The sequence below is a fragment of the Ahaetulla prasina genome, chromosome 15 (genome assembly GCF_028640845.1).
Source record: "Ahaetulla prasina isolate Xishuangbanna chromosome 15, ASM2864084v1, whole genome shotgun sequence".
NCBI lineage: Eukaryota > Metazoa > Chordata > Lepidosauria > Squamata > Colubridae > Ahaetulla > Ahaetulla prasina.
Genome location: NC_080553.1, coordinates 18,804,763 through 18,828,880, shown reverse-complemented (window position 1 = coordinate 18,828,880; position 24,118 = coordinate 18,804,763). Strand labels below are relative to the sequence as shown.

At 54.8% G+C, this 24,118-nt stretch overlaps 1 protein-coding gene across 1 annotated transcript in view; it reads right to left on the bottom strand.

Moving 5' to 3' along the window:
* MYO18B (myosin XVIIIB) overlaps positions 1–20,506 on the bottom strand; it is a 48,741-nt gene extending 28,235 nt beyond the window's left edge. The window contains exons 1-20 of the mRNA XM_058158481.1: positions 20,352–20,506; positions 15,788–15,916; positions 15,040–15,197; positions 13,986–14,684; positions 13,389–13,455; positions 12,629–12,741; positions 12,280–12,456; positions 11,947–12,145; positions 11,699–11,841; positions 11,439–11,539; positions 10,872–10,935; positions 9,946–10,090; positions 7,157–7,315; positions 5,749–5,839; positions 5,035–5,227; positions 4,638–4,718; positions 3,002–3,134; positions 2,516–2,675; positions 1,413–1,596; positions 603–795 (exon numbers count right to left, since the gene is read on the bottom strand). Of these exons, the coding sequence (XP_058014464.1) occupies positions 603–795; positions 1,413–1,596; positions 2,516–2,675; positions 3,002–3,134; positions 4,638–4,718; positions 5,035–5,227; positions 5,749–5,839; positions 7,157–7,315; positions 9,946–10,090; positions 10,872–10,935; positions 11,439–11,539; positions 11,699–11,841; positions 11,947–12,145; positions 12,280–12,456; positions 12,629–12,741; positions 13,389–13,455; positions 13,986–14,684; positions 15,040–15,197; positions 15,788–15,824 (3,097 nt within the window). The 5' untranslated portion in view covers positions 15,825–15,916; positions 20,352–20,506. The remainder of the gene's footprint in view (positions 1–602; positions 796–1,412; positions 1,597–2,515; positions 2,676–3,001; positions 3,135–4,637; positions 4,719–5,034; positions 5,228–5,748; positions 5,840–7,156; positions 7,316–9,945; positions 10,091–10,871; positions 10,936–11,438; positions 11,540–11,698; positions 11,842–11,946; positions 12,146–12,279; positions 12,457–12,628; positions 12,742–13,388; positions 13,456–13,985; positions 14,685–15,039; positions 15,198–15,787; positions 15,917–20,351) is intronic.
* Positions 20,507–24,118: the final 3,612 nt, after the last annotated feature.

The following is a 24,118-nucleotide window of genomic DNA, read 5'->3' as shown; positions in this document are numbered from 1 at the left end:
TCCAACAGGGAAAGAGCTCCTCAGCCAGCATCCCCCGTAACTTCCCTTACGGCCTGTACACAGTTAGCTCTGGGCTGTCACTTGCCCGGCTTCTGATGGATTTCATTGACATTATAGCCGTTTTCGAGGTCTTTTATTGAGTTTCATTGTGTTTGTACTTATTATTTGAAAGAGTGGCTGTCCTGGGAACCATGTGCAGAAACATATTTTATAAATTCCCCCAAAACAAACAAGCAGAGAGAAGTGGCCTTTTCTCATTGCAAACACTAACAAGCTGCTCACAAAGCAAAGAGATTTGGGGCAGTGCGAACCAGCCAGCCGTGTGGAGGAGAGGTAACCTAGTGGCCCAACCCCCCTCACAGTTCTCTGGAGACTACAACGCCCAGAATTCCCAGCCAGAAGTTGGTCTCAGCTTCTTCTAGGCTTCCTTGCGTGGTCAGAATCCCAGCCAGTTTCCAGCCAAACTTCCCCACTTCCTGCATCCCTCAGTCGCCTGTTGTGTAATCTGCACCACTACCCAGGAAGGGTGGGCGACATTCCCCACCCCGCACAGCCCTTCCCTTGCACTCGGCAGGGAGATCCAGAAAGCCTCCCTTTCGCACCAATTCTGTGCAGCCGCAAGGCCTCCAGGATCAGGCTGCCAGAGAGCTGGGCGCGCAGGGCAGGAACGTCCCACGCCGGTCCTGGGGCGGCTTCCGAGGCCTCCGTGGGTGGCTGAGGCTCCTGCGGCGTTCCCGGGTCAAGGCAATGGAGAAAGTGGATCCGAGACCGCTTGAGCAGATTGCTGAGAGCATCCTGTGGGGGGGAGGAAGGCTGGTTTCAGAGGGATCCCTCAGCAATCACCTTTCTTGCTGCTTCTGAGGAGGGGCCCAAGGGCAGCAGCAGCAGCAGCCAGGCTCTGCACAAGTTTTGTTTCCAGGCGGCTCCACAGGGACACCCCACCCCCATCTCTATGGCTGTTCTGGGAAAACGAAGCCCCTGCATTTCCAAAAACCTGCTTTCTCCCTTGTCAATCACATTCACAAGTGATTTCTGTTGGAAGCAAAGGAGGATCTGCCTGCCTTCGACTTGGTTCTCTCCCTGTCAGAATTGCAGGAGCTGCCTTTGCAAACTGACCAGGGGTGAAATGCTCCCAGTTTGGACCGGATCGCCCGATCCGGTAGTGATGGCAGCGGATGGTTCGGAGAACCGGTAGCAAATATCCCTGCCCTCCCACATGCCCAGCTGAGCCGCGCGATCATCAGAGTTTTTTTTTTTTCTTTTAAAAGAATTTTTTCTTCGGTGGATAAAATCCTTTTAAAAGTTAAAAAAAAGGCTTCTGATGATCACGCTCAGCTGGGATCACCAGAGCCTTTTAAAAGCATTTTCTCTGAAACCTCTATAACCCAGCCCTGGCCAGGCGCTTTGCTCACCAGCTGCAGCTTGATCTGGGCGCACACCGACCTCTTCTTCACAGCGGCCAAGCTGCTACTGAAGGTCTTTCTGAGGCAGCCAATGCGCTGCAGGGCCTGCGGCGAGTGGCCCTCCCAGCCCGCCACGGAGCGGCACAGCAGGGGCATTTGGGCGCGTGGCAGGAAGACTTTCCTCAGAACCCCTCTGTGGGGAAGGAAGGGGGGGGCTCGTCAGCAGGAAGGCCGTCCTCTCGGCCTCCCCAAATCCACCCAAATGGGCACAGCTAATTTCGCTCAGCCGTGGCATGGCGGATCCGGCTAGTTCTCAGCCTGGCCTGCTTTGCAGGGCTGCTGTGGGAGTAGAGTCTGTGGGCAGCCTGGGGCTTCTGGGAAGGGAGAGACCCCACCCAATGGCTAATTCTTGCCCTCTGGCCACTGTTTCCCAGCCGTGCTGTTCCAGATAATAAGAGCTTGTCATTTTTCCATTGAACTTGCTCTAAAAACTCCCCCTGCCCCAGATCCAAACTTCCTCCAGGCTGAGCCGGATGCTGGGTAGCTGACGCACATTGGCTGCCTTTTTAAAATACTGACGAAAGATGCGAGTTTTCCTTGGCAGCCCCCATCGGCCCTCCTGCCTTTCTTTCTGGCCGAATAGAAGGGGAGCCAAGGGACTGATTTTCCCCTGGGCTTTCATGCCCCACCCCCGTCAGAATGAACTTCCACCACCCCTCCCCCCACCATCACCAACTGCCCTCCTGTGAGGCAGGAGAAGGCAGGACAGCCGGGCCCGGCTCCAACCACCTCCTGGGTCCTGGAAACTGCCCCCACCCCCCCAGTTGGCATCTGTGCCCCAGAGATGCACTTCCTTGCTTGCATAGTTTGGTGGAAAGATGGTGAGCACCAGTGCTCAAGTGGGAATGAACCCAGGAGCTTGAGATTGGCCCAGTCTCAAGCTGGCCATCCTGGAAGCTCACCTGGCCACCCCAGGCAGGCAGGCAGCCCTTGAAGCTACCTCAGAGCCTAGCCTCCCTCCTCCAGCCCAGCCAGCCTGGCACCACAGCCCCTCCGCCCATCCAGCCACAGAGGGGGAGAGGCATCCCCCCCTGTCCCCCCCCCCCACTCACATCTTGGACTGCTGCAGGAGCTGGATGGCGTTTTGCACGGAGAGGTTCCACTTGGCCTTGCCCACCCAACCGGTGGCATCATAGCGAACGGGGTCTTTGCCCAGCCGGTGGGCAACCTCAAACTGCAGGGGCTGCTCACACCTGCGCAAGACCCCCTGCCCTGCAGCAAAGAGGCGGAGTAAAGCTTAGCTGTTCTGCCAGGGGAGGGGTGGGGGGAGGATGAAGGGGCCAAAGATGCCAAGATGTTCTACGGCCTTGTTGGGCACTGTGGGCAGCACGGACATGGCATGCCACTGAAGGAGAGACACGGAAAGGCCCCAAAGCCGCCCTTCTCCAAAGGATCTGGAGAGCAAGACCTCCCCTTCCTTTGGTGGGGCAGAGCAAGAGCCCGGCTCCCGAATTGGGGCTGCCTTTGACGAAGGGAAGAGGCCCTTTTGCCCTTCCTGATGCAGCTGGCATTGCCCAAGCTTTCCCCTTCGGCCTTACCTTCCTTCCCGAAGGCTGAGCACAGGCGGTCGAGGGCCCTGCTCTCGCTGGAGCTCTGCATCAGGGCCTCCTCCTCCAGGATCCAGAGCAGGCCCTGGGGGTCCTCCGAGGGCCCCCCGGAAGACAGAAGCATCTGAAAGGGGACAGACCGGCGTCAGCCCCCCCTCCCCTCCCCCACAGCATCCCCTCCTCCCCCTCAGCAAATTTCCTGTGGTTTATTAATCACTGATTATTACTCATTTTAATTATCATTTATTTATCGGCGGCTACATATGTATTATTATATCATTCCATCTGTACAGGAAATATTACATTTCCCTCCTAGCAATCTGCGGTTTTACAGCTCCAGGTTGGGAAGCAGATTATTGTCCCCTCCCAATAATTTTGCCATGGAAGGAGGGCGGGGAAGTCCGTTTCTCCCTCCCTGCAGGTACCCTACAATGATTGTGGCCATGGCATGTGTGTGTGTGTGTGTGTGTGTGTGCGTGCGTGTGTGTGTGTGTGTGTGTGCGCGCGCGTGCCACCTCTGATCAGGATCGATCCCACCAGGGCAGGTCAAGCACAGCAATGCAGACCGGAGGCAGCAGCATGCCAGTTCATGCCATCCTTCTACGGTTTGAATCCGAGTCGGTGGCACCACTTGAAAGGCCAGATTGGCACCAGAATACCTTGGGGCACCCTTCCCCCTGGCTCTTTGGCCTCTGACAGCAAGAGCACAGAAAGCCTGGGTAATTTCTGAGACAGGGAAGGGTACTCTGTTGTGGTCCGCCAGCAGCCTACAGAGCTGGCAACGGAGTCAGACAGCGATGAGGCTGAGGAAGAACATGGACAAGTCCTGGAGGCTGGGGAAGGCCCGGATGAGGGCTCTGCGTTGGAGGCTGAGGTGGGGCTAGGGCCATCAGGGAGTGATGTGTGGACTCCGGAGCCTCAAAAGGCTGACAGTAGTGAGGCAGAGGAACAGGAGGAGCCTGTTCCTAATGCACGCATGAGAAGAGCTGACAGAAGGCAAGAGCAGCTAAAGCAAAGAGGATGACTCGGGAGTAGGGCCAAGAGATGATTGGCCCCTCCCATAAGGCTTAAAAGACCAGCAACGGCATTTGAGCTCGTTGCTGGAAAACAACATTGATAGCTTCGTCTTGTTGCGTTTATTTTGTATCGGTGTTTTCTGAACTTTTGCCAAGAAAGGCCTTTGGCAATTTGCCTAATTGGACCAAGATTGGTGATAGGACTGAGGAATTGTGTTGGGAAGAATTTGCTTTGATTTAGTTGAACTACGTTGAGAATGAGATAATTCTAAGCCGTTCTAATAAAGTTTGTTTATTTTTACACTGACTGAGTTTCCTGCTTCCTACTTGGGCCTGAGTCACAACACACTCAGAGCCCCTAACTTTTTCGGTCAACCTCGTTCCTGAGTTGATGGCTCCTTCCTAGCTGGACTGGCATCCCTGGGGGCAAAGGCCCAGAGCTTTCACCCCAAATGTTTTTCTCTGGGTGGGTTTTATCTCCCCCAACTCACCCACCCCTCATGCTTCGTGCCAGCCCTGCTTCCAGCGCTGCCCTTGGCATCAGGAAAACTTTACCCTGGCAACAAACCCTCGGCAAGCTGCCCCCCACCACACGCCAGCCTCTGAATTACCTGGGACGGGTTCTGATCTACAAGGGCCACCGTGGCGGCTGGCGAGAGTTCAGGCAGATCAAAAGGCACCTCAATGTTTTCCTAAGAAACAGTGATGGGAGGTTGGGCCTCGGAAGCGAGTGGAGGAAAAAAGTCCCCTCTTTTCTGTTCTGCCCCACTGCCTCCCCCCGTCCCCCCATCTTTTCCTGAGGCTCTAAGCTTTCATGAGCTAAAGGCCGCTCCCCCAACCATCTCCATGGCCTTTCCCCAAAGTGTTCTTGACCCAACGGACAGCAATGAGGCCAATGTCCAGCAAGCCTCAGAGGAGGGGGGCTCAGCACTCTGCAGGAGAGCCCACTCCCCCAGTCTGGGAGACTCTCCTGGGACAGCCGAGGAAGCGCTGGGGTGGGTGCCTCACCTCCTGGTATCTGGCCACTTCGGACTCCAGGGTGGTCTTGTAGAAGAGCCCCTGCAGCCGCTCCTGCCCGTAGTTGTGGCAGAACTCCTCAAAGGTGGCCGCCCGCTCTCCCTTCTGGTGCCGGGGGCTGAGGAAGCCAGGGGTGTCCACTACCATCAGGGAGGCCATGGGGAGCTGGCTGGAGGAGAAGGACCTGCAAGGGAGGAGAAGGGCTCCCTGTTTCTGAGCCTCTCAAGGTCCAACCCTCAGACTCAGCCTCTCCCTCCTGGGCTTTCGCTTCCCCCTGGAGTAAGGGGCAAGCCCCAGTCAGGGGGCTGCAATGTGGGGTGGGGTCTGCTTGCTTTTCCCCAGCCAGATTCTGAACACATCGGTGACCTTCGCCTGAATCCCGCAAAGTCACATCCATTATTAATAAGCAGCCACCGCCCCACCTCCCATCCCCTGCAGCCTCCCTTTCCCACACCTGCCTGTGGCACAGTCCCCACCACCATATTCGCTAGGGGAGGGTCCTCGACGGGGGTGGGGGGGAGAGAAAAGTCTCCCCTGATTGGCCTGTCCGTCATTGGTCTCCTATGTGCCTTCTTCCTCATTAATTTTATTTTTATTGATTTTAATGCCATATCTTCAATGGAGAGCGGCTCGTTGGGAATCAGGCATCCTACCCACTGAATGGATTATTGCCCTCCCCATCTTAGGTGCCAAAGGGGCTCCCACCTGTTGACCATCATCACCACGGCTGCAAAGAGCTCCTCATACAAACCGGCAGCCATGCCTTCCAGGCACTCCACCCCGCTGAGCTTGGGGCCTGGGGAAGAAAAGGACTAGTGGGTGGAGGTCCCCTCCACAGGACCCCCCAGCCAAGCTGCCCAGAGCAGAACCAAAGACATTAAGAACCTGCTTTGCCCTCCAAAGGGACCTCCCACCCCCCGCCCATCTCTTGAGTTGAACAAAAGGCAGCTGGAGAGCTTGACAGATTCCAGTTCTTATCAGAGGCGGCTTCGGTTTTGATATTGGCCTCAACCGAGATTTGGAATAGAATAGAATAGAATAGAATAGAATAGAATAGAATAGAATAGAATAGAATAGAATAGAATAGAATAGAATAGAATTCTTTATTCTATTCAGAATTCAAGACTTTCCGAATTGTCCCCTCGCGGATGTTTAGACGGAGGGTGCAGCTGACTTGACTGCATGGATGAATGAATGACCAGAAGGGTGTAGGAAGCAAAAGGGAACATGACCCACCAGAGGTGGTGGGGATCCCCCCCTCCCAGCCACCTGCTCCCTTCTCTGTACCAGCCGTCCCATTCTCCCTTTCGGTGAAGCCGAATAACCTGGGGCTGCGTGGACAGGGAGGCTCTCCTTCTCCTCTCCCTCCAGCAAAAGGGCTGCAGGGCTACACAAGAGGAGGGATCAGGTGCAACCCAAAGCAGGTGCCGTCTTGGGGAAGCTGCCCGGCCAGGCTCCAGGGCACCAGATTCCAAGCTGCTGCCCATCCTGGGGCTGGCTTTGCCAGGGAGGGAGGGGACAAAGCCCCCTGTGTGGCAGAAAGGTCCCTGCCTTCTCCTCCAAAGAGAAGGGGGGGCAGAAGACCCCTGCCAATCCTGAGCAGGGGCCAGCAACAAACCAGCCAAGCAGGTCTCACCTGGCACCTGGTCTGGTTGCTAGGAGACCATCTGAGGCTTACTGGCTGCCTCCCAGTTGGCAGCAGAAACAGCAGCAGCAGGACTTGGCCAGTCCCAACCGTGGGCTGGGTGCAACAGAGCGCACAAAAGCCAGGCCTAATGGAGGGGAGGGGGACGGAGAGGCAGCTGGAAAAGGGGAAGGGGATTCGACCCAGCGCCACAGATCTGGGAGGAGCGGTCAGGGGCTCAGAGGCTGCCTCCTTCGTTCCTTTCAGCCTCCCAACTATCTCCCTCAGAGGCCGGGGCCTGCCTGGTTTCAGGACAGGGTGGACAAGCAGAAAGAATCAGGGTCTCTGAGAAAAACAAGAACAGACCCCTGTGTTGCAAAGGGTCCAGACGCAGAACTTGGAGCCCCCCACCTGGGTCAAGGGGGTCTGTGAGGACACCAAGGAGAAATCACACTGGGGGAACAAAACAAGGGGGGGACGCAGCCATACCGTCCAGTGGCTCCTCCGAGCGGGCTCCAGCTGTGACCTGCTGAAGGATCCGTTGCAGGTGGTGCTTGAAGACAGCCGTGGTCAGCTCCTCCGCCTCGCAGCCCAGGACATCCGCTGCCCGGTTGGCCCACTCGAACTTCAGGAACTGTTTCCTGCCCACTGGAGGAAGAGGAGGAGAGCCTGGCCATCCAGAACCCCCTCCCCTCGGGAGTCCTGGGATTACCCAGCACCCAATTCTTGCTCCCCAGTCTCGGGAGGGGCTGGAACTGGGTGGTGGTGGCAGTCACCACCAGTTTCAGCCGTTGAACCAGGCTGGCCCTTCCTGCCTCATTCCGATGCACCGAGGTTGATCCGTCCATCAGCACCTGGCCGGGTTCAGGGCAGCCACCCCAGATCCGCTACAAACCCCAACTAAACCGAGAGGCGCAAGGCTGTCCCTCGTGGGGGTCGCTACACGAGCACACCAAACCAACATTAGCAGCAGGTCAAGGAATTTCCTCCACCGAAGCGCCAAGGAGCGGATATGTCTGGCCATGGAACAAGGGCCAAGTCTCAGACCTGCAACGGGCACTGCACGGGGGAGGGAGGGCTGACTGCAGCGCCCCAACAATACAACAGCCATGTAGGTTTGTGAAGTCTCTGCCATCTTGGCTTTCCACCGAACCCCCAAGAGCAGCCAAAGAGGGGACCGTGGCTGCACGGGCAGGACACCAGGTGGCCGATTTCTGCTTGCAAAGCCTCCTTTAAAAGCAGAGGGAAGAAGGGAAGAGGAAAGCAGTCCAAATGAATGGCTGCTCAGGTGAAACGCGCAGGTGCTAATGAGCTGCAATTTGGATCTGGCCCCTTCGTGAGGAGACTGCAGCCTTTTGGTTTCCTTTTGCCTGGCAGGGCCACCTTCCCTCTCCGGCTGCAGGAGTCCTACGGATTCACCTGCCAAAAATCAGGCATTCAGAGCCCTCCTCCTCTTTGAACCTGTCCTTGCGGGACCCTCCCGAGCAGTCCTGCCTCAGGAAACACCCACCCCCCACTTCCCCCCCACCCCTGGAAAAGCCCAGCTGCACAATGTGCCTTTTCAGAATCACTGTTTAACCGCAGGGACAATTATTTCTGCTTCGCGGGCTAGAAAGAAATCAGTCAACAGGCGAGAGGCAGAATAAGCCAGGTTATAAAAGCAGCAACCACGGTGGCAGGAAACCAGCCCCAAGTCTTCTTCAGAGGTTGAAGAGAAAAGAAAGGAGAAAAGGGGGAGAGAGGGAAAGGAGGAAAGAGAGGAGAGGAGAGGAACTCGTGCAAAATCCACAGGAAAGGCCCTTCTGCTGAAGTGGGCATAAACTGGGAAGGCCGGGGTCCCATAGCTCCCCACCCCCAATTCAGGGTCAACTCCTTCTGGAATTCAAAATCAGGGAAGGGCCATCCAGGTCAAAATGAGAGACCCCCGAGGGACCCCAAAAATGTGCCAATAATGCCTTGCCTCTTCCAAAACTGCCTCGATGGAGAAGCTGGCAGGGGTAGCAGGATGCCCGTACCTGGCGGACTGAGGCGCTAATTTCCTAATAATTAATCATTGATTCATGGGTGAAATTACCATAAGGCACAGTGCATGCTAGGGAAACGTTTCTGTTGAACCGAGCCCCAGCAGATTCCCCAGTCCTGTGCGCCTGTCTCTTTGAAAGGGAAGTGCATAAATCACTGGGCACGACTGCAGAGGGGACACCCCCCCCAAACACTGCTTAAAGAATTTATGAGCAACTTCACAGCTTCTCTCTCTCTCTCTCTCTCTTGTGGCATCTTAAGAGGGCTTCACAAACAAGAAGAGTTTCCATCCAAGGGTCTCTCCCCAGTTTAACTCCAACCCAGACACAAGGAACTAGCAAGGAAGGAAGCAGAAAGACGGCTGCCCAGGCCAGAGGAGAGGTGGGTTTGGGGGACTCACAGCCAGCCAAAGGAATCCAACAGGGCACTTGAGCCCATCTCTAACCTCTTGGGCACACACGGGAAAAGGGCTCAGGGAGACCTGGTGGATTGGATCTCTCTGGCCAGCTGCAGACCCAGAGGCCAGACAGAATTTCGGCTGAGGCCAGGCAGACTCTGGACTCTACTATGGCCATCTGCCTTGGCAACTCTGCCTCCGCCGGCCAGCTCAAGAGAGGCCAGGAGTCGCTTCACCAGCCGCACCCACGAAGTCGGGGCCACCCGCCGGGCATCTCCTTGGCCTTTGGAACTGTCTTGGGCAGAACCCCAGAGAAGAGACTGGCAGGGCCAGGGGAGAGCCAGCGTAGGTTCCTCAAGGGGCTACCAATAGGATACCAATAGGAGAAATATTGGACAACAATGGAGAAAGAATGGAGAGAGGATAAGATAGGCGAGGAGAAGGAGAGAGGGGAATAGAAGAAAGGGAAAAGGAGAGGAAGAAAGGGTAAGGAAAAAGAGTAGGAGAGAAGGGGGGAGAAGAAGGGAGGAATGGGGGAAAGGAAGGGGAAGTAGGGAAGAGGAAGGAGAGGAGGAAAAAAGAAAGTAGGAGAGGATAGACAAAGGTAGGGAAGGGAAAGAAAGGAGGAGGAGAAGAAGGTTTGTTGCAAAATAAGGGAGAAGAAAGGGTAGAAGAGCAACCCCGAATATAATTAAAAATCTTTTCTTTTCTTTCTTTAGAAAATATATGTATATGTGTGATTAACTATGAATTAAAGAATGTGCGTTTACAATATGTTTATAAGAAATAAAATAAAAAACTTTTTTTTTAAAAAAAAAGGGGGGGGTCGCCCCACGGGGTCCCCTCTTCCTGGCTGTACCTTTGCAAACACCAGCAGCCCCCAGGTGATAAATGCCAGCCAAGACCCGCCACAGAGCTTCCTGCTCAGCCGCCTCGACTCCCAGGGTGCCAAGGGCAGCTTGGAGCTGTGCAAAGGCAGCCGATGCCCCCTGCTTCTCTTCTCCCTGCATGGAAGGAAGAGAGTCCAGAATCGCCCACCAGCCTCAGGGAGGGTCCCTTCCTGCTCAGGCGGGAAACAGAACCGGCTAGGGGCTGGGCTGGGGGGAGAGACTTTGCCTGAGCCTAGCATCCCTGGCTAAGAGGAGGGGAGGGGGGGCGCCCTCTTCCCTCCAGAGTGGCCTTTCCTGGCCTTCCTGCTCTCCTCAATCAGCAAGTATTGGACTCGGATGGAGATTGCTAATGGAACACGATCCCAGCGGGGGCGTGGGGGGGGGAAACCTGCCTGACCCACAGGACCCAGTGTCAGTGGGCAAAAGGCAGGGGGCAGAGGAAGGCCCCAGCGCTGGGATCTGCTTGCAAAATCACAAATCCCACCCACCCCCCACCCACCCCCGTGTGATCTGCACTGCAAAGGGCCATTCTCTGCTCTCTTTCCTGCCCACGCAAGGGCTCTGACAGGCCACTGGTGGAACTTGAAACAGCCACTCACATGTGGTGGGCAGCTTCTTTCCTCAGCGGGGGGCTTCGGTGGAGCCCAGGGAGGTACCAAGGCCCTCTATTCTGATCTCACCTGGTCAGAACCTATTCAGCATCTCACTTGACACCCCAATCCCCTCCCCACCCCACCCGTCTGCGAGCAAGGCAAAGTGGAGATGCATTCAGGAACTGAAAAAGGGGCAGAGACCCAGCCGTGCCCCCTCCTCGGGCCGCCTGCAGCCCCACTTCCTTGGGGGACACCCAGTCAGGGGGAGGGTGGGGACAGACCAGGGAAAGGGGGCGCCTTACCTTGAGGCTGGCTCTGATGCCAAAGCAGCTGTTCTCTGCCATTTGGTGCAGATGCAAAGTTGACCTATTGGCAGAAATTTGGGGTGGGGGAGGGGAAATGGGACGGGGACAAAGTGAAGCACTTGCAGAGAATGCCAGTGCCTGGGGTGGGGGGGCTTGCAAGTACTTAGGAGCCGGTCAGCATCCTCGGTGCCAGCCAGAGCAACCAAGAAGGGCTCACAAAACGGCCGCTGCTCACCCCCACCAGGCACTGACAATGGCGAAGCCCTCCCAGGCCTGGTTCCAGTGCATGGCTGCCTTTCTTGGCTCTCTGGCCCCCTCTGCTGGGGAAGGGAGCCCCTCTGCCAAGGCAGCAGCTGCTGTGCAGCAGCCTCTCCTTTGGGGAGGGAAGGCCCTAGAGCCCCCTCAGAGGAGGAGGAGACCCTGGTGCTGGCTCCGTTCAGTCCTTCGCCCAGTTCCCAGAGAAGGCCGATGTGCCCCTCCCAAGCCCTGCCTGGGTTTAATGAATTCTGAGGGAGCCCAAAGGTCACCCCGCTTTCACCCTCTGCCACCTGCCCAGCAGCCTACCTCTGATCCAGGTCCAGCCCTGCCAGCATCTGTGAGAAGACGTTGAAGGTGCCCTCTCCCTCGGGCTGCTGCGCCACCCGGGCTCTTTCTAGCAGCATCGTCTGGGTGGGAGAGAGGCGGGGGACTCTGGATCAGCAGGAGGTAGCACCTCACCCGGGCACAGCGAGGGGTCCCCCACTGAGGATGTCAGAAGGCGGGTGGGGGGCTGCTGTGCTTCAGAACCACCACCTCCTGCAGCCGGTGCCAATCAATCCTCTTACCTGGAGATGGGCAGCCGTCACACGCCCAGAGGCACTGAAATCCAGCGCCATGACCATGGAGAAGCGGGTGGAGGCTCCGTTGGGCCCAGCGGACACCGTGCCAAAGGCTCTGAGCACTGTGAACATGGCCTGGATCTTCTCCACTGCAAAGCCAAAACACTCTGCAGAACGCAGGCGTGCCCCACACTGCCACCCTCCCTCTGGGATTTGAAGGCTGCTGGGCGGGGTCTGCCCAGAGGACGGCCTACCTGTGACCCGGTTGTCCAGGCTGCCCGCGGTGGCCACGAGGTACTCCAGGATGTCCTGGCAAGCGGTGGTCTTTCCCGTGTTGCTTCTGCCCAGGGCCACGATGGCCTGGTCCTGCCTCTGCGCCAGCAGGCTCCAGTAGGCCCTCTGTGCCACCGCAAAGAGGTGTGGAGACATCCTGTCCCTCCTGCCTTGGAAGGCCTGGGAAAACATGGGCCAGGGTGTTCCATGCACAACCATGGTGGGCCCCCGCCAGAGGGGTCACAGGGGAAACAAATGTCTGACACCCCCCCCCAAAGGACGCAGCCCTTCGCCCAACCGCCAGGTTACTGTACCTTTCTGGAGCTGCTGGCGGTGGAAGGAACCGGCCTGAGGGCCACCAAGTGAGGGCCAGAGAAGGTGTAGGGCAGCTGCGACTGGAACCTCTGGTGGAGAACGTGGAGGACACTCGCCTCATTCAGGCTGACCAGAGCCGCCAGGTCCTCGGTGTAGTCCAGGTTGGGTGGATTGGCCTGTTGAGAGAGGAGGAGGAGGAGGTGGTGGTGCTAGTAGAAAGCCTGTTTCACCTGCTTCTCCCCCAGCCAAAGGAATGGAAGAGACCCCGACTGGATGCCTTCAGGGGATCCTGCCAAAATGATCCCCGTAAATCTAATGGGCCTTCAAGTGGAGGACAGAAACTCTCACCTTCTGGACCTCTTCTTCGCCCACCTCCACAATGGAGCCATCGGCGTCCAGGCGAGCGCGCACGGTTCCTGGAGGCAGCTCCAGGGTGCCCACATCAGGCTTCAGTTCAGTGGCTGCAAAACCAGACTAATTCTGAGGCCAAACCTCGCTGGGATCCAGTCCCTGAACAGCCATTCCACAAAGGCAGCGAACCTTCCCCCACCTCAGCAGGAGCCCCCAGCCCCAGCCCAGGAGGGGGCTACCCGGGCTCTCTTCTGGGTCAGGACCCACCACGTGGGAAGTGTTTGTGGCTCTCTTCTTCAGTGACCCTGCCTGCCCACCTTCCTCTCTCCTCTGCCTCAGCTGCTCCAGTCTTCACCGAGATAGCGTGTGCCCTTACACACACACACACACACACCAGTCCAAAAGCAAGCAGCAAGGGGAGAACAATCTTCGCCTTTTACTTATTTATCGCATTGATATTCCACAAGAGTTCAAGGATTCTCAGCAGCTTTTACGATATGAAAAATTAATTAAAACATCCACGGTACATGAAACATTAAAAAAAAACCCTCCTAAATCATCAAATCCTAAAATAATAAACTGTCTCAGCGACAACATACAAATAAAATAAGGCAAAGTGTAAAACCCAGCACAAGACATGAACTCATTCCCTCCTCCGTGCTTCCCCTCTTTCCAAAGTCATTGGGGAGGGGGCTGCTCCTGTGTGCCCTCCCCCCCCCGCCCGATGCAGCCCCTCAGTTGCACAAGTCAAACCTACCAAGAATGAATTTATCCTTCTGAAACAGCCATAGCTTCTCTGTTTCAAACCAGGCGTCCTCGGAGACCTGCCGAAGGAGGAGGGAGGCTGAGTGCTCCCAGTTTGAATTGGGGAGCCAACAGTTTCACCGATTTTCTTAAAAAGGTGGGGTGGAAACTGCTCAGGGACTCCAGCCTCTTGCCCCCCTTTGCCTCTGAAGGCCTTGCCCCACTTAAAGACTGTGTCCCCTTTTAGCCCTCACTTGGGGTCTCCCCAGGGCACCCATGGCGGGTGCAGTTTCAACTCTTGCACAAAAAGGTCACACCTACAATCACAGCAGCCTTTGGGGGAGAGAGGGGCCATGTTTTATGGATGCAAAGTGCATCCGTAATGGAAAGGCGGATGGGGAGAGCCAGAGGGCTGTGCATCAAATTCAAACAAGGAAGAAAAAAAAAGAATTCTAAACACTGTTCCCCATTTGGGGGGGGGCAAGAGGTGCACAGTCTGGGGAGAAGACCCCCACCCCCAAGGCCCTCCGAGGATTAGGTCCTGCCTGGCCAACACCCAGGCCCCGGAGGCAAGGATGGGCTGCCAAATGCCCAGCAGCTCCCCTCTCACCTTGCTGGAATGGAAACTCTCTTCGGGATGCTCTCGTCCTTCTCCCACCACTTCTTCCAGGCTCCCCTTTATCTCTTCTGCTGCTCCAGAGGCTCCCTGCTCCCTTCCTCCTCCGGCCGGAACTTCTGCTTGCTGGGCTCCTTCAGGTCCCTTCCTGGCATCTCCCTTTTCCCAGCTGGCAGCTGCCAAGGCCTCTCCTGGCCCCTTCTTGGCTTCAGCCACATCCACTCCCCTCTCTGCGCTTTCTTCCATCTTCTGCTCCCCCTTCTTTCCCAGCTCCTCTCCCTCTGCCCCCTTCCTTTTCCCTGTCCCTTTGGCCCCACTGCCCGGCTTGGTCCTTCCTTGGGCCGTCTCCTTCCTTGGGCTCTCAATGCGTTTGCCTTGTGCAGCTGCCATGCCAGGCCTGGAGTCCAGCGGCCCTTGGCTCGCTTCTGCAGCAGATGCCTTGGGACACGGCCCTCCGGCCAGGGGGACCTTCTCTTCTGCCTTGGGAGGAGCAGCTGGGCCCAGATCGGGCCCAAAGAGCTTGGCATTCCTCCTTGGGGGGCCTATCCTGAAGGGCAGGGTCTTCTTCTCCGGGAGCGCCACCATCCCTTCCCCTGCCAGCTTCTCCCCGTTCAGCTGCCCCTTGCTGCTGGCCATGTCGCCCTCCACTTCCAAGAGGTCGGCCTCCTTGATCGCAACCGGCTCCCCAGGAGGCTGCGAAGCAAAGAAAAACCTTCTGGGACCGAAGGGCACAAAGGGGGCAGAGATTTCTCCCTGGGGGCAAAGCATGGCGGGGGGAGGTGCAAGGTAGAAGCCCAAGCAAAGGAGGCCCCTCCTGGGGATTCTGAGAACTGGGGAGGGGGCTCCAGGGCCACTGACACATTGCAGGGCGATCCAGACTGGCTCTACTGGTGCGTCCAACAAGGATGTGATGCCCCCAAGGAGGGCTGCTGGAGCAGCCTCCTCTCCAGAGGGGGACCCCCACCTCGGGGAAGATCTCCAGGCAGCTGGTACTCCATCAGCTGCCCCTCCCGGCTTAAAGGAGCCCACCCCCCCTCTGGCCACTCACATCTTCCTGGGAATTCGAGGCAACGTCCTCTTTCAGCCTCAGGGCCTTGGACTCCTTCTCGTTCTGCCGCACAAGCTGCTTGATGAACCCCCCAGGAATGATGGAGAAAGGCAAAGGTGGGGAAGTCGGCGGGGGGCTTCGGTCCTCTTCCCTAATCTGTTCACATCAAGTTGTTCTGTTAATCAGGGACGATGGAAGAGAAGACCTCTCCCCAACCCATAGAAGCTCCCCTCCCCCCTTGCAAAGAAGGTGCTTCAAAGACCAAGCCGAAGCCCCAGATGCCCTGCGGAGTGGGGGGGGAGGGCGCTCTGCACATGCTCCAGAGGTTCTAACAGAACTAAAGATGCTTGCTAAACAGCACTGCTCCGTATGTACACACACACACACACACACACACACACACACACACGCCCCGTTTGCAAGTTTTAAGATATAGGAAACTGCCCATTTGTTTGGACAGATATGACGCTTCAACGGCCTTCAACTCTGAGGCAAAAAATTTGAATTAGTTGCTAGTCCAAAGCAGAGAAGCTCATGAAAGGAAGCCAACAATGCAGAGGAGGATCCGAGCAGTTAATGGCAAGGAGGGCAGCCCAGCAGCCACAGGGCCTTTGTTTGGGGCCTGTGAGGGTGGCGGGGGGGGGGGGGTCTTTTCAGGGCACCAAAGCTCCCCCCACCCTCCCCACAGCTCATGCTGCTCCCCGCGTTGCCTCATGCGGGCTGCGTCTGCCAGGAAATCCACTTCCCTTCTGCTCCCACAGAGCGAGTCGTGACGAGATGGCCATGCTGAGGTGGGGATGGGCAACTCAGAGAGGGGAGGGCGAGTTTCACGGATGGAGACAAGGACGGACGGCGGATGGAGACACGGAACAGCAGCCTGCGTCCGGAGGGAGCGAGCACCCAGGCAGGGGCCGGAAGAAGAGGAGAGACCGGTCAGGTTCAGTCGGACGCCCTTCACCCCATTCGGCGACCCAGGCGGGGCAGGGCACCCTAGATTGTGCCTCTGCTGTCCCAGACCACTTTGAAGGCTGGCTCCTTCTCACAGGCACAACCTTCACCAACCCCTCCCACTCCAAGATGGGGAGGGGGACAGACACAAGGTCTCCACCCTGAGAAACCTTGATCTCTGGAGGGACCCTCACTGGCTGAGCGGGCCCATCTTCCAGGCAGCCCCTTGGCCCCTCCACAATATTCCAGCGGCTTCTGAGTACTTGGACTCCCATGCCGAGCGACACAGCCCTCCTTCACAGTAGTAAAATGTAAAATTTCTTACTACCGGTTCTGTGGGCGGCTTGGTGGACAAGTAATGTGACTGGGTGGGCATGGCCAACTTTTTTTTTTTTTTACTTTTAAAAGCATTTTTTTTACAATTTCTTCGGCAGAAGAGGTTGTAGAAAAAGTGCTTTTAAAAGGCTTTTCTGACGATCCCAGCTGAGCCGAGCGATCATCAGAGGCTTTTTTTTTTTACTTTTAAAAGCATTTTTTTTGGCCGAAGAAAAATGCTTTTAAAAGTAAAAAAAAAGCCTCTGATGATCGCAATGCTCAGATGGGCGGGAGGTGGGGAGGGATTTTTGCTACCGGTTCTCCAAACCACCCGCTGCCATTGCTACCCGATCAGGCGATACAGTCTGAACCGGGAGCATTTCACTCCTGTTCCTTTCCCAGCCCCAAGCCTCTGGGTCAGGTTCCCCGGACAACTGCTGACCTCTTGGAAATGTAGCCTTCACAGCTTTTAGCAGCCACTCCCACCCACCACCCACCCCTGGGCACCTCCAACACTCAAAATGCCTCAGCATTAAAGTCACCCTGTTGTGCCTAGAGCACAGAGAAGCCAAGCTAAATTATTGTGCAAATGAGGGAGGGGGCATAAAAGCCCCCCCCCAGCTCCACCTAAAGAGAGAAGCCCCTGCAGGACACAATGAGAAGGGACTGCTGACCACCTGCAGGGGTTGAGCTGGCCTAAATCTTCTCCCAAGTCTCTCCTGCACCCAGGAGAGAAATTCCTCAAATGCTTCCCATCGGTCTTAAACTGAGATCAGGACAAACACCCATTCCTGAAGAAGCTTTACTTTATCAAGAGCCCTTAGAAACTGGAGGCCCTTACTTTGGGAGTAACAGTGAAAATATAGGAACAAGGGAAAGGGGAAAGAGGAGAATGGATAGAAATACAGGGCAAACAAAGAGAGTAAAGGATTTTAAGAGAAAGGCGGGGGGGAAGGAGAAAGAGAGAAAAGAAGAAAATGAAAAAACAGCTGACAACATATTGAATGGTTTAAATATTAATAATGGAATTTGAAAATATAAAAAGTCTTTTGCTTGGCTCAAAGGACAAGAGAAGAAGGGCTCCTGCTGGCTGGAGGTCGGGTGACCTATGGTGGAAAGAGGGTGGTGGCCCAGAGCGGAAGGTAGTGCTCCATTCAGGCTCCCAGAACCCTCTAAATTAGGGGCATAATTATTATTATCAGGATTCTGATTATTGTTATTACACACACGCACACACGCACACACACCCAGCCACAAATAATGCATCAGAAAACAAAAAGGACGGCCGCTTCTCCACCCACCGCCATCTGTTTCCAAGCGTGTCTTGAAGCAATTGGAAAGTGCTAAAATCTACGTAAATGTAAATATCTTTTGGTAGTCCCATTCCCCCCCCCGTAACCATGGAGACATTTTTAACTGTCAGCTGGCTGGGTCCCCTCGACCACAGGCGAAACTCCTCAGAAATCCAGTTCAAACATATCTACGCAAAACAGTAAAAGCAGCAACAATCATCGCAGGCAAGAATGGAAACTCGAACAAGAAGCTCCGTGGCCACTCGGGCGCTGCTGCCCTCCCCCCTCAGGCCACTGGCAAAGCTGCCCTGCCACCTTTAGCTCCTCCCTCTGGACAGGCTGAAATCGGAGCTTCGGCTACCAGAGAGAGAGGGGTGGGGGGGGCAGGCGTTCTCCAGAAACTCGATCTCTCCTCCCCAGCAGAGAAGCTGGAGTGGGCTGCCCTGGGCATTCTGCAGAGTTTGGGTCAGCCTGCCTGGCCAGAGGCCGGCCCTGCTCTCCAGCGGCCTCATGGCTCCTTTGCTGCACTGACCTCCCAGTGCACAGCCCGGCCTCCACCCACAGCCAGGGACCCAGCTGGAAACCATGGTGGGAGGCCACCCCTGCTGTGACCGACAAGGACGTGTCCTCGTGGGTGGCCACTTCTGCCAATCTCAGGCCCAGCCACATCCCTCTCAGCCGCCTTGTGCCAGGCTTGGTCAGGGGTCCAACAGCCCAGAATCATCTCTCGGCTTTCTGGGCTTCCATAGCCGTCTCCCTCTGCCTTCTGGACTAAGCCGCGGTGTGGCTCAGGCTGTAAGAAGCTGTTATTAAAACACAGCTGCCTGCAATTACTGCAGGTTCTAGTCCCACCAGGTCCAAGGTTGACTCAGCCTTCCATCCTTTATAAGGTAGGTAAAATGGGGACCCAGATTGTTGGGGGGGCAACAAGTTGACTTTGTAAATATACAAATAGAATGAGACTATTGCCTTACACACTGTAAGCCGCCCTGAGTCTTCGGAGAAGGGCGGGATATAAATGTAAATTAAAAAAAAAAAATAAGCCACCATTGCTATCACATAGCACCTGGACTTACACAATCCTGGTTTACGCTCCCAGCTTAATTTCATCAAACACCCTAAGGAGAAACCAGAAATGGCATGGGGGCACGGCATGAATCTGCCACATGCAGAGTGTGTTGACACGAAAGGCCTCACTTGGTTTCTGGATTAACCCATTTTCTATCTTTACAGAAAACACAGCAACAAAATTCACACACACACACCCTGAAGTATTTGGCAATCTGGCTCATGAGAAGACACTCATGGGGAGCAAAACAGGGCCTTGGATTATTTCATTTCATGAACGGGGCGTCTGTATCGGTTCAAAACAGAGGACCCCCACCCACCCACCCACCCACAAGACCTAATCGCACTTTGGTGACAGAAGGAAAAGACGGTTTCCAAACAAGGCAATTCCTGGTGGGAGGAACCTAAAAGGGAGATAGCCAGCCTTTATCTGGTCACTGCTGAGAACTGGGAAGCAACTGGAAATCCATTTTCTGGGAGGGATGGCAAGTGAGTGAAAAGGGGAAAAATATTTTTAAGCATGAACTTCCGCCATTTGCCTGGATTGCCTTTTCCCAGCTTGGCCGCTCAATTCCTGAATCTGGGAGCTCCCCCCCCCGCCTCCTTCCCACCCTGGAAGGAGCCCAGTGAGAAGCTCCCTGGCACTGTAGGTCAGCACCCCCTCCCCCAGAGGGGAACAAGATGTGGACACTGATTGCGGGTTCCGGCCGCACGGGAGCAGCAAAGAAAACAATTACCCAGGCAAAACATGGTGGCTGGTCAAAAGCCTGTGCTAGAAATCCCGAAAGCCTTCCAGGAAGCCCAACTCTGGCACCATCCGTGAACCCATATGAGACCCGGCACTCTTCTCTCCATGAGCCCCCCGCTCAAACTTCTTCCCAGCAACTTTGTTCTTTTTATACACAGTCAACAATCACTGCGCCTGTCATCTTTTGGATTTTGACTTTTCCAGATTTGGGGTACAGAAAGACTCCTTTCTGTAACCGAGGGGGGCACCCACATCTCCAGGATTTTTCCATAAAACATGTTACAGTAGCCTTTCAAAGGAAAATCGGATTTGGACGCTTAAGATTCCATGGTGCCGATTTCTCACCCAGCCACCCACATCATCTCCCAAGCCAAACTGGGATCAGCCGCTGAAGGGCCTTCCAAGGATCTGGAGGCCTCTCCGGATTTACAGGAAAAAGGTTAAACGTCTTCAGAAACACACAATCCTTCCCAACCCCCTCCAGCATTCAGATTTTCAAGAAAAGTCCCCCTGGTGTTTCCCAGCGTCTGAGCTGGAGGCGGGTGGTGGTGGTGGGGGTGTTTCTCTTAGGTCGGCTTTCCCAGGAGTGGGTCTGGAAAATGAGGGTCTTGCCCCTCCTGGGCTGGGTCCCCCGTTTGCCTCGGGGATCGAGACCAAAGAGAAGAAGAAGCCCTGTCCACTTCTGGTGGATAATCATCCAGGGAGAAAGGAGGGCAGAATGGGAACTTCTTCCCAGCTGAGCTGCCCCAGAGCCTAGGCTGAAGGAAGGCCCTGCTCAGCCATGGCTCTCTAACGTTCCCGCAGGCTGTTCTTTGAGCCTCGCTAAAAATAGCCACCTGCTGACCCTCAGGCTGGCATTTGGGAGGCCAAGGCAGGGTCCACCCCAGACCTTCTCCCCAGCTTCTTCCCCCACCCCCCATGTAGCCACAGAAGTCACCTACCTTCTCTATCAGCCACCTGGCTGACCACAGACAAGCGGCTTCCTACGCAAACAGCCCCAGGCCCAGCAGCAGCAGAAAAACCCGGAGGAGGAGGAGGAGGAGGAGAATGGGAGAAGTGGCTAAGAGGACCCCTCCCCTTCCACCCACCCCAGATGAGAGTCAGCAGCTGAACAGGAGGCAATGTCATGGCTAAAAATACACCCGGGTGTCAGGCTGCCTGGCTGAGACAGAGGCACCCTGCCAACCAGCTGGGCAGGGAAGGGAGGACTGGGGCCCTCTTCCTTGGTCACACTCTGGGGGTCAGCACCTGCACGTATGGCGGAGCACAGAGGTGGGTTTGGACTCTGAATTCTGTCCCCCCAGGCTGAGGTGAGAGGGGTTATTCCCCCAGCCAGCAAGTCAAGGGTCACAGTTAACCACAATCCATTAAGTTAAATAGTATCACCCACCACAACCACCACTTCTAGATCTCACTCCCAAGAAGTAGCTTCCTTTCGCCAAGAGCATTGAGGGGAGTGAATGTTCTGCTTTTGCCAAGGGCTATTCCAGATCCATCTACTGCCCAGAAGTCTTGGTTAGTGGCCAAGAAGATCCCTGCATCCTTTTCCAAGCATGCCTCCCCCCCGCCCCCCTTTGGGATCAGCTGGTAGAGCCCAATCGAAATCCACAGCTTGCTTTTCCAAGGGAGATGCTTACCCCAGGGGTGAAATGCTCCTGGTTCGGACAGGATTGCCTGATCCAGTAGCAATGGCGGCAGGTGGTTCCGAGAACCGGTAGCAAAAATCCCTGCCCCCACCCCCATGCCCAGCTGAGCCACACAATCACCAGAGGTTGTTTTTTTTTACTTTTAACAGCATTTTTTTCTTCGGGCAAAAAAATGCTTTTAAAAGTAAAAAAAAAAGCCTCTGACGATCAGGCAACTCAGTTGGGATCATCAGAGCCTTTTAAAAGCATTTTTTCTATAACTTCTTCAGCCGAAGAAAAAATGCTTTTAAAAGTAAAAAAAAAGTTGGTCACGCCCACCCAGTCACATTAAATCCCCGCCCCCACCCAAGCCACACCCACAGAACCGGTAGTAACAAATTTTACATTTCACCACTGCCTTACCCTGACCAGCACTGCCCACCCTGGGGTAAGTAATAGGGCTTTGCCTACTTCTGCTGGGCCGGAGAAGTCGGGTGCCTCTGCCAAGCAAGCGGTCTGTGGTCGCCGGACTTTTGACTGGTCTCAGCCCGTGTGTGTGCATAACAAAGTTTGGTTTGAAGGTCTTAACCTGTAACATAGCTCACCGTCTATCGTAATCATGATGAGCCTGAAGACGACGGCCGTCATTACTGTTAAAAACAAGCACAATCTTAGAAATAAGGATGACTTACCTGGAAGATCAAGACTTTGATCCAAGGAGTTCCCGGGAGCCTTTATGCCACTTCTGCTGCCCATCTGGCATCAACTTTTCCACCACGCCCAATGCAGCCTCTCGCACCTTGAGATCGTCATCTCGGGTAAACTGACGGCCCAGCTTAGAAACAGCCCTGCCGCCGCGGGCACAAAAGCCACCCACTTCTGGTGGCAGAAATGCCAGCAAATATCTTGTGCCCCAAAAATGTAAATATGATCTTGAAAATGCTCCGGAGAGGATGATGGGCTGAGGTCTCCTAAAGGGGGCTGTTCGAGAAGTTCTTTCTTCTCGTCTTCCAATTTACAAAAACATTTCCTCTCTTCTTTACGCTCCAAAGAGCTGTGGAGGATAATGTTTCAGGGAACATCTGTGGTCACTGGATAACCGTCACTTGCTTTTGGGGAGGAATGTCTGTAAAGAATTTGGGGGGGGGAGCCGATCCAACAGCGCCAATGGCTACCAGCTGCTGTCCTTCCATTCGAAGCGTCACGCTCACAATCGGAAGATTGCTCAACCTCAGGATCTGGTTCAAAAGGACAAAATATCTGTGAACTTGGCTACTAAAAAAGACCAAACTGAGCAAATGGCCTGAATCTCTGATGGGAACAAGGGCAACCCTTGGTAGATCAGCCCAAAGGCCTCCTGGTCTCGTCTCCGGTGTCCCAGAATGGCCAGCTAGGTGTCCCCCAATGGGATGAATCATCTAGAAGAAGATGGCCCAACGGAGGGTAACCATAGGACCCTAATTTCACAGGGGCAAACTTCAATAGCCCCATAGAAGACCCTGGGGAGGGGAAGAACCTTCCTCATCAAGGACACCTGCAGGCAAATGCCACAAGGGGACTTTGCAAGTGGTCATTATGCTCTCAGTCCTCTAAGGTTTCCATCCTCAACTGATTTTCATGTGAAAATGTGATTTTTTAAAAAAAAAAAATCCAATAGATGGCAGCATATATGAACTTTTGGATGAAGAGAAATCTATGTAAAACTCTCCAGGGCTCCTTTCTACCTTAAGCAGGCAACTATCTGAAGCCAGAGACCTGCAGAGAAGACCTCCTGATCCTGTTCACCTCAAGACAGAACTCTTTTCCTCACCTGGTCGAGGAAAGGGACGCAGCCCCAAGCACCACCCCTCCATCATGCTTCAATGCACACAGCAGAACTGCTGAAAAACAAGCAAACAAACCGGATCATCTTCTGTTGGTTCAAGATGGGAAGAGGCTCTACTGCAAGATGTTCAAAGGCAGGGCTGGGAATTACTATCCAATCTGCTGGCAATTTTGCTTCGATAAGAATTGCAGAAGCCGAATTTCTGACTGCACCAGCTGAGCTGCTCTCCTAAGAGCTTCATGAGATCTCCATCGGGTCTTCTCTAGGGCAGCATGGAAGGCGGTTGACTCTCACTTCTTCCTGAAAGCCAGGTGTGACCCTGCCAAGGCTCGTTGTGGTCCGCCAGCAGCCTGCGGAGCTGGCAACGGAGTAGGACAGCGATGAGGCTAAGGAAGAGCGTGGGTCAGTCCTGGAGGCTGGGGAAGGCCTGGATCTGTGTTGGAGGCTGAAGTGGGGCCAGGGCCATCTGGGAGTGAGGTGCACACTCCAGAGCCTCCAGAGGTTGACAGTAGTGAGGCAGAGGAACAGGAGGAGCCTGTTCCTAATGCACGCATGAGAAGAGCTGCCAGAAGGCAAGAGCAGCTCAAGCAAAGAGGACGACTCAGGAATATGGCCAAGAGATGATTGGCCCCTCCCATAAGGTTTAAAAGACCAGCAACAGCATTTGGGCTCTTTGCCGGAAAACAACGTTGATAGACTTGCTCCTTGTCTTGCTGCATTTGTATCGGTGTCTTCTGAACTGTTGCCAAGAAAGGCCTTTGGCAGTTTGCCTAATTGGACCAAAGTTGGTGATAGGACTGAGGAACTGTGTTGGGAGGAATTTGCTTTAATTTAGTTGAACTATGCTGAGAATGAAGTAATTCTCAGCTGTTCGAATAAAGTTTGTTTGTTTTTACACTGGCTGAATTTCCTACTACCTACTGGGGCCTGGTCACAACAGCTCGGTTCTGCAGAGTGGCATTCAAGATTACCAGCCTGCCCAGCCTGGCAAATCTGCAGGCTAAACACCAACACAGATTGTGTTTTCACAGATTGTGAAAAGGCCCATGCGCTCACAAGACACCTGAAGCCAGAGGAGGGGAAAACAAGAGAGGTCCTTTTCCTCTGAACTTGTTTTATTGGGGATGGTTGGACAAAGGAAATCCAGCAAGTTTATGAAAACTGTAATAAAAAGTTATTGAACCCAACTGGAAAAGGATCCTTATTATTTAAATAACAAACAGAAAATGAAGAAAAAAATTGTACAGGGAATTAAATA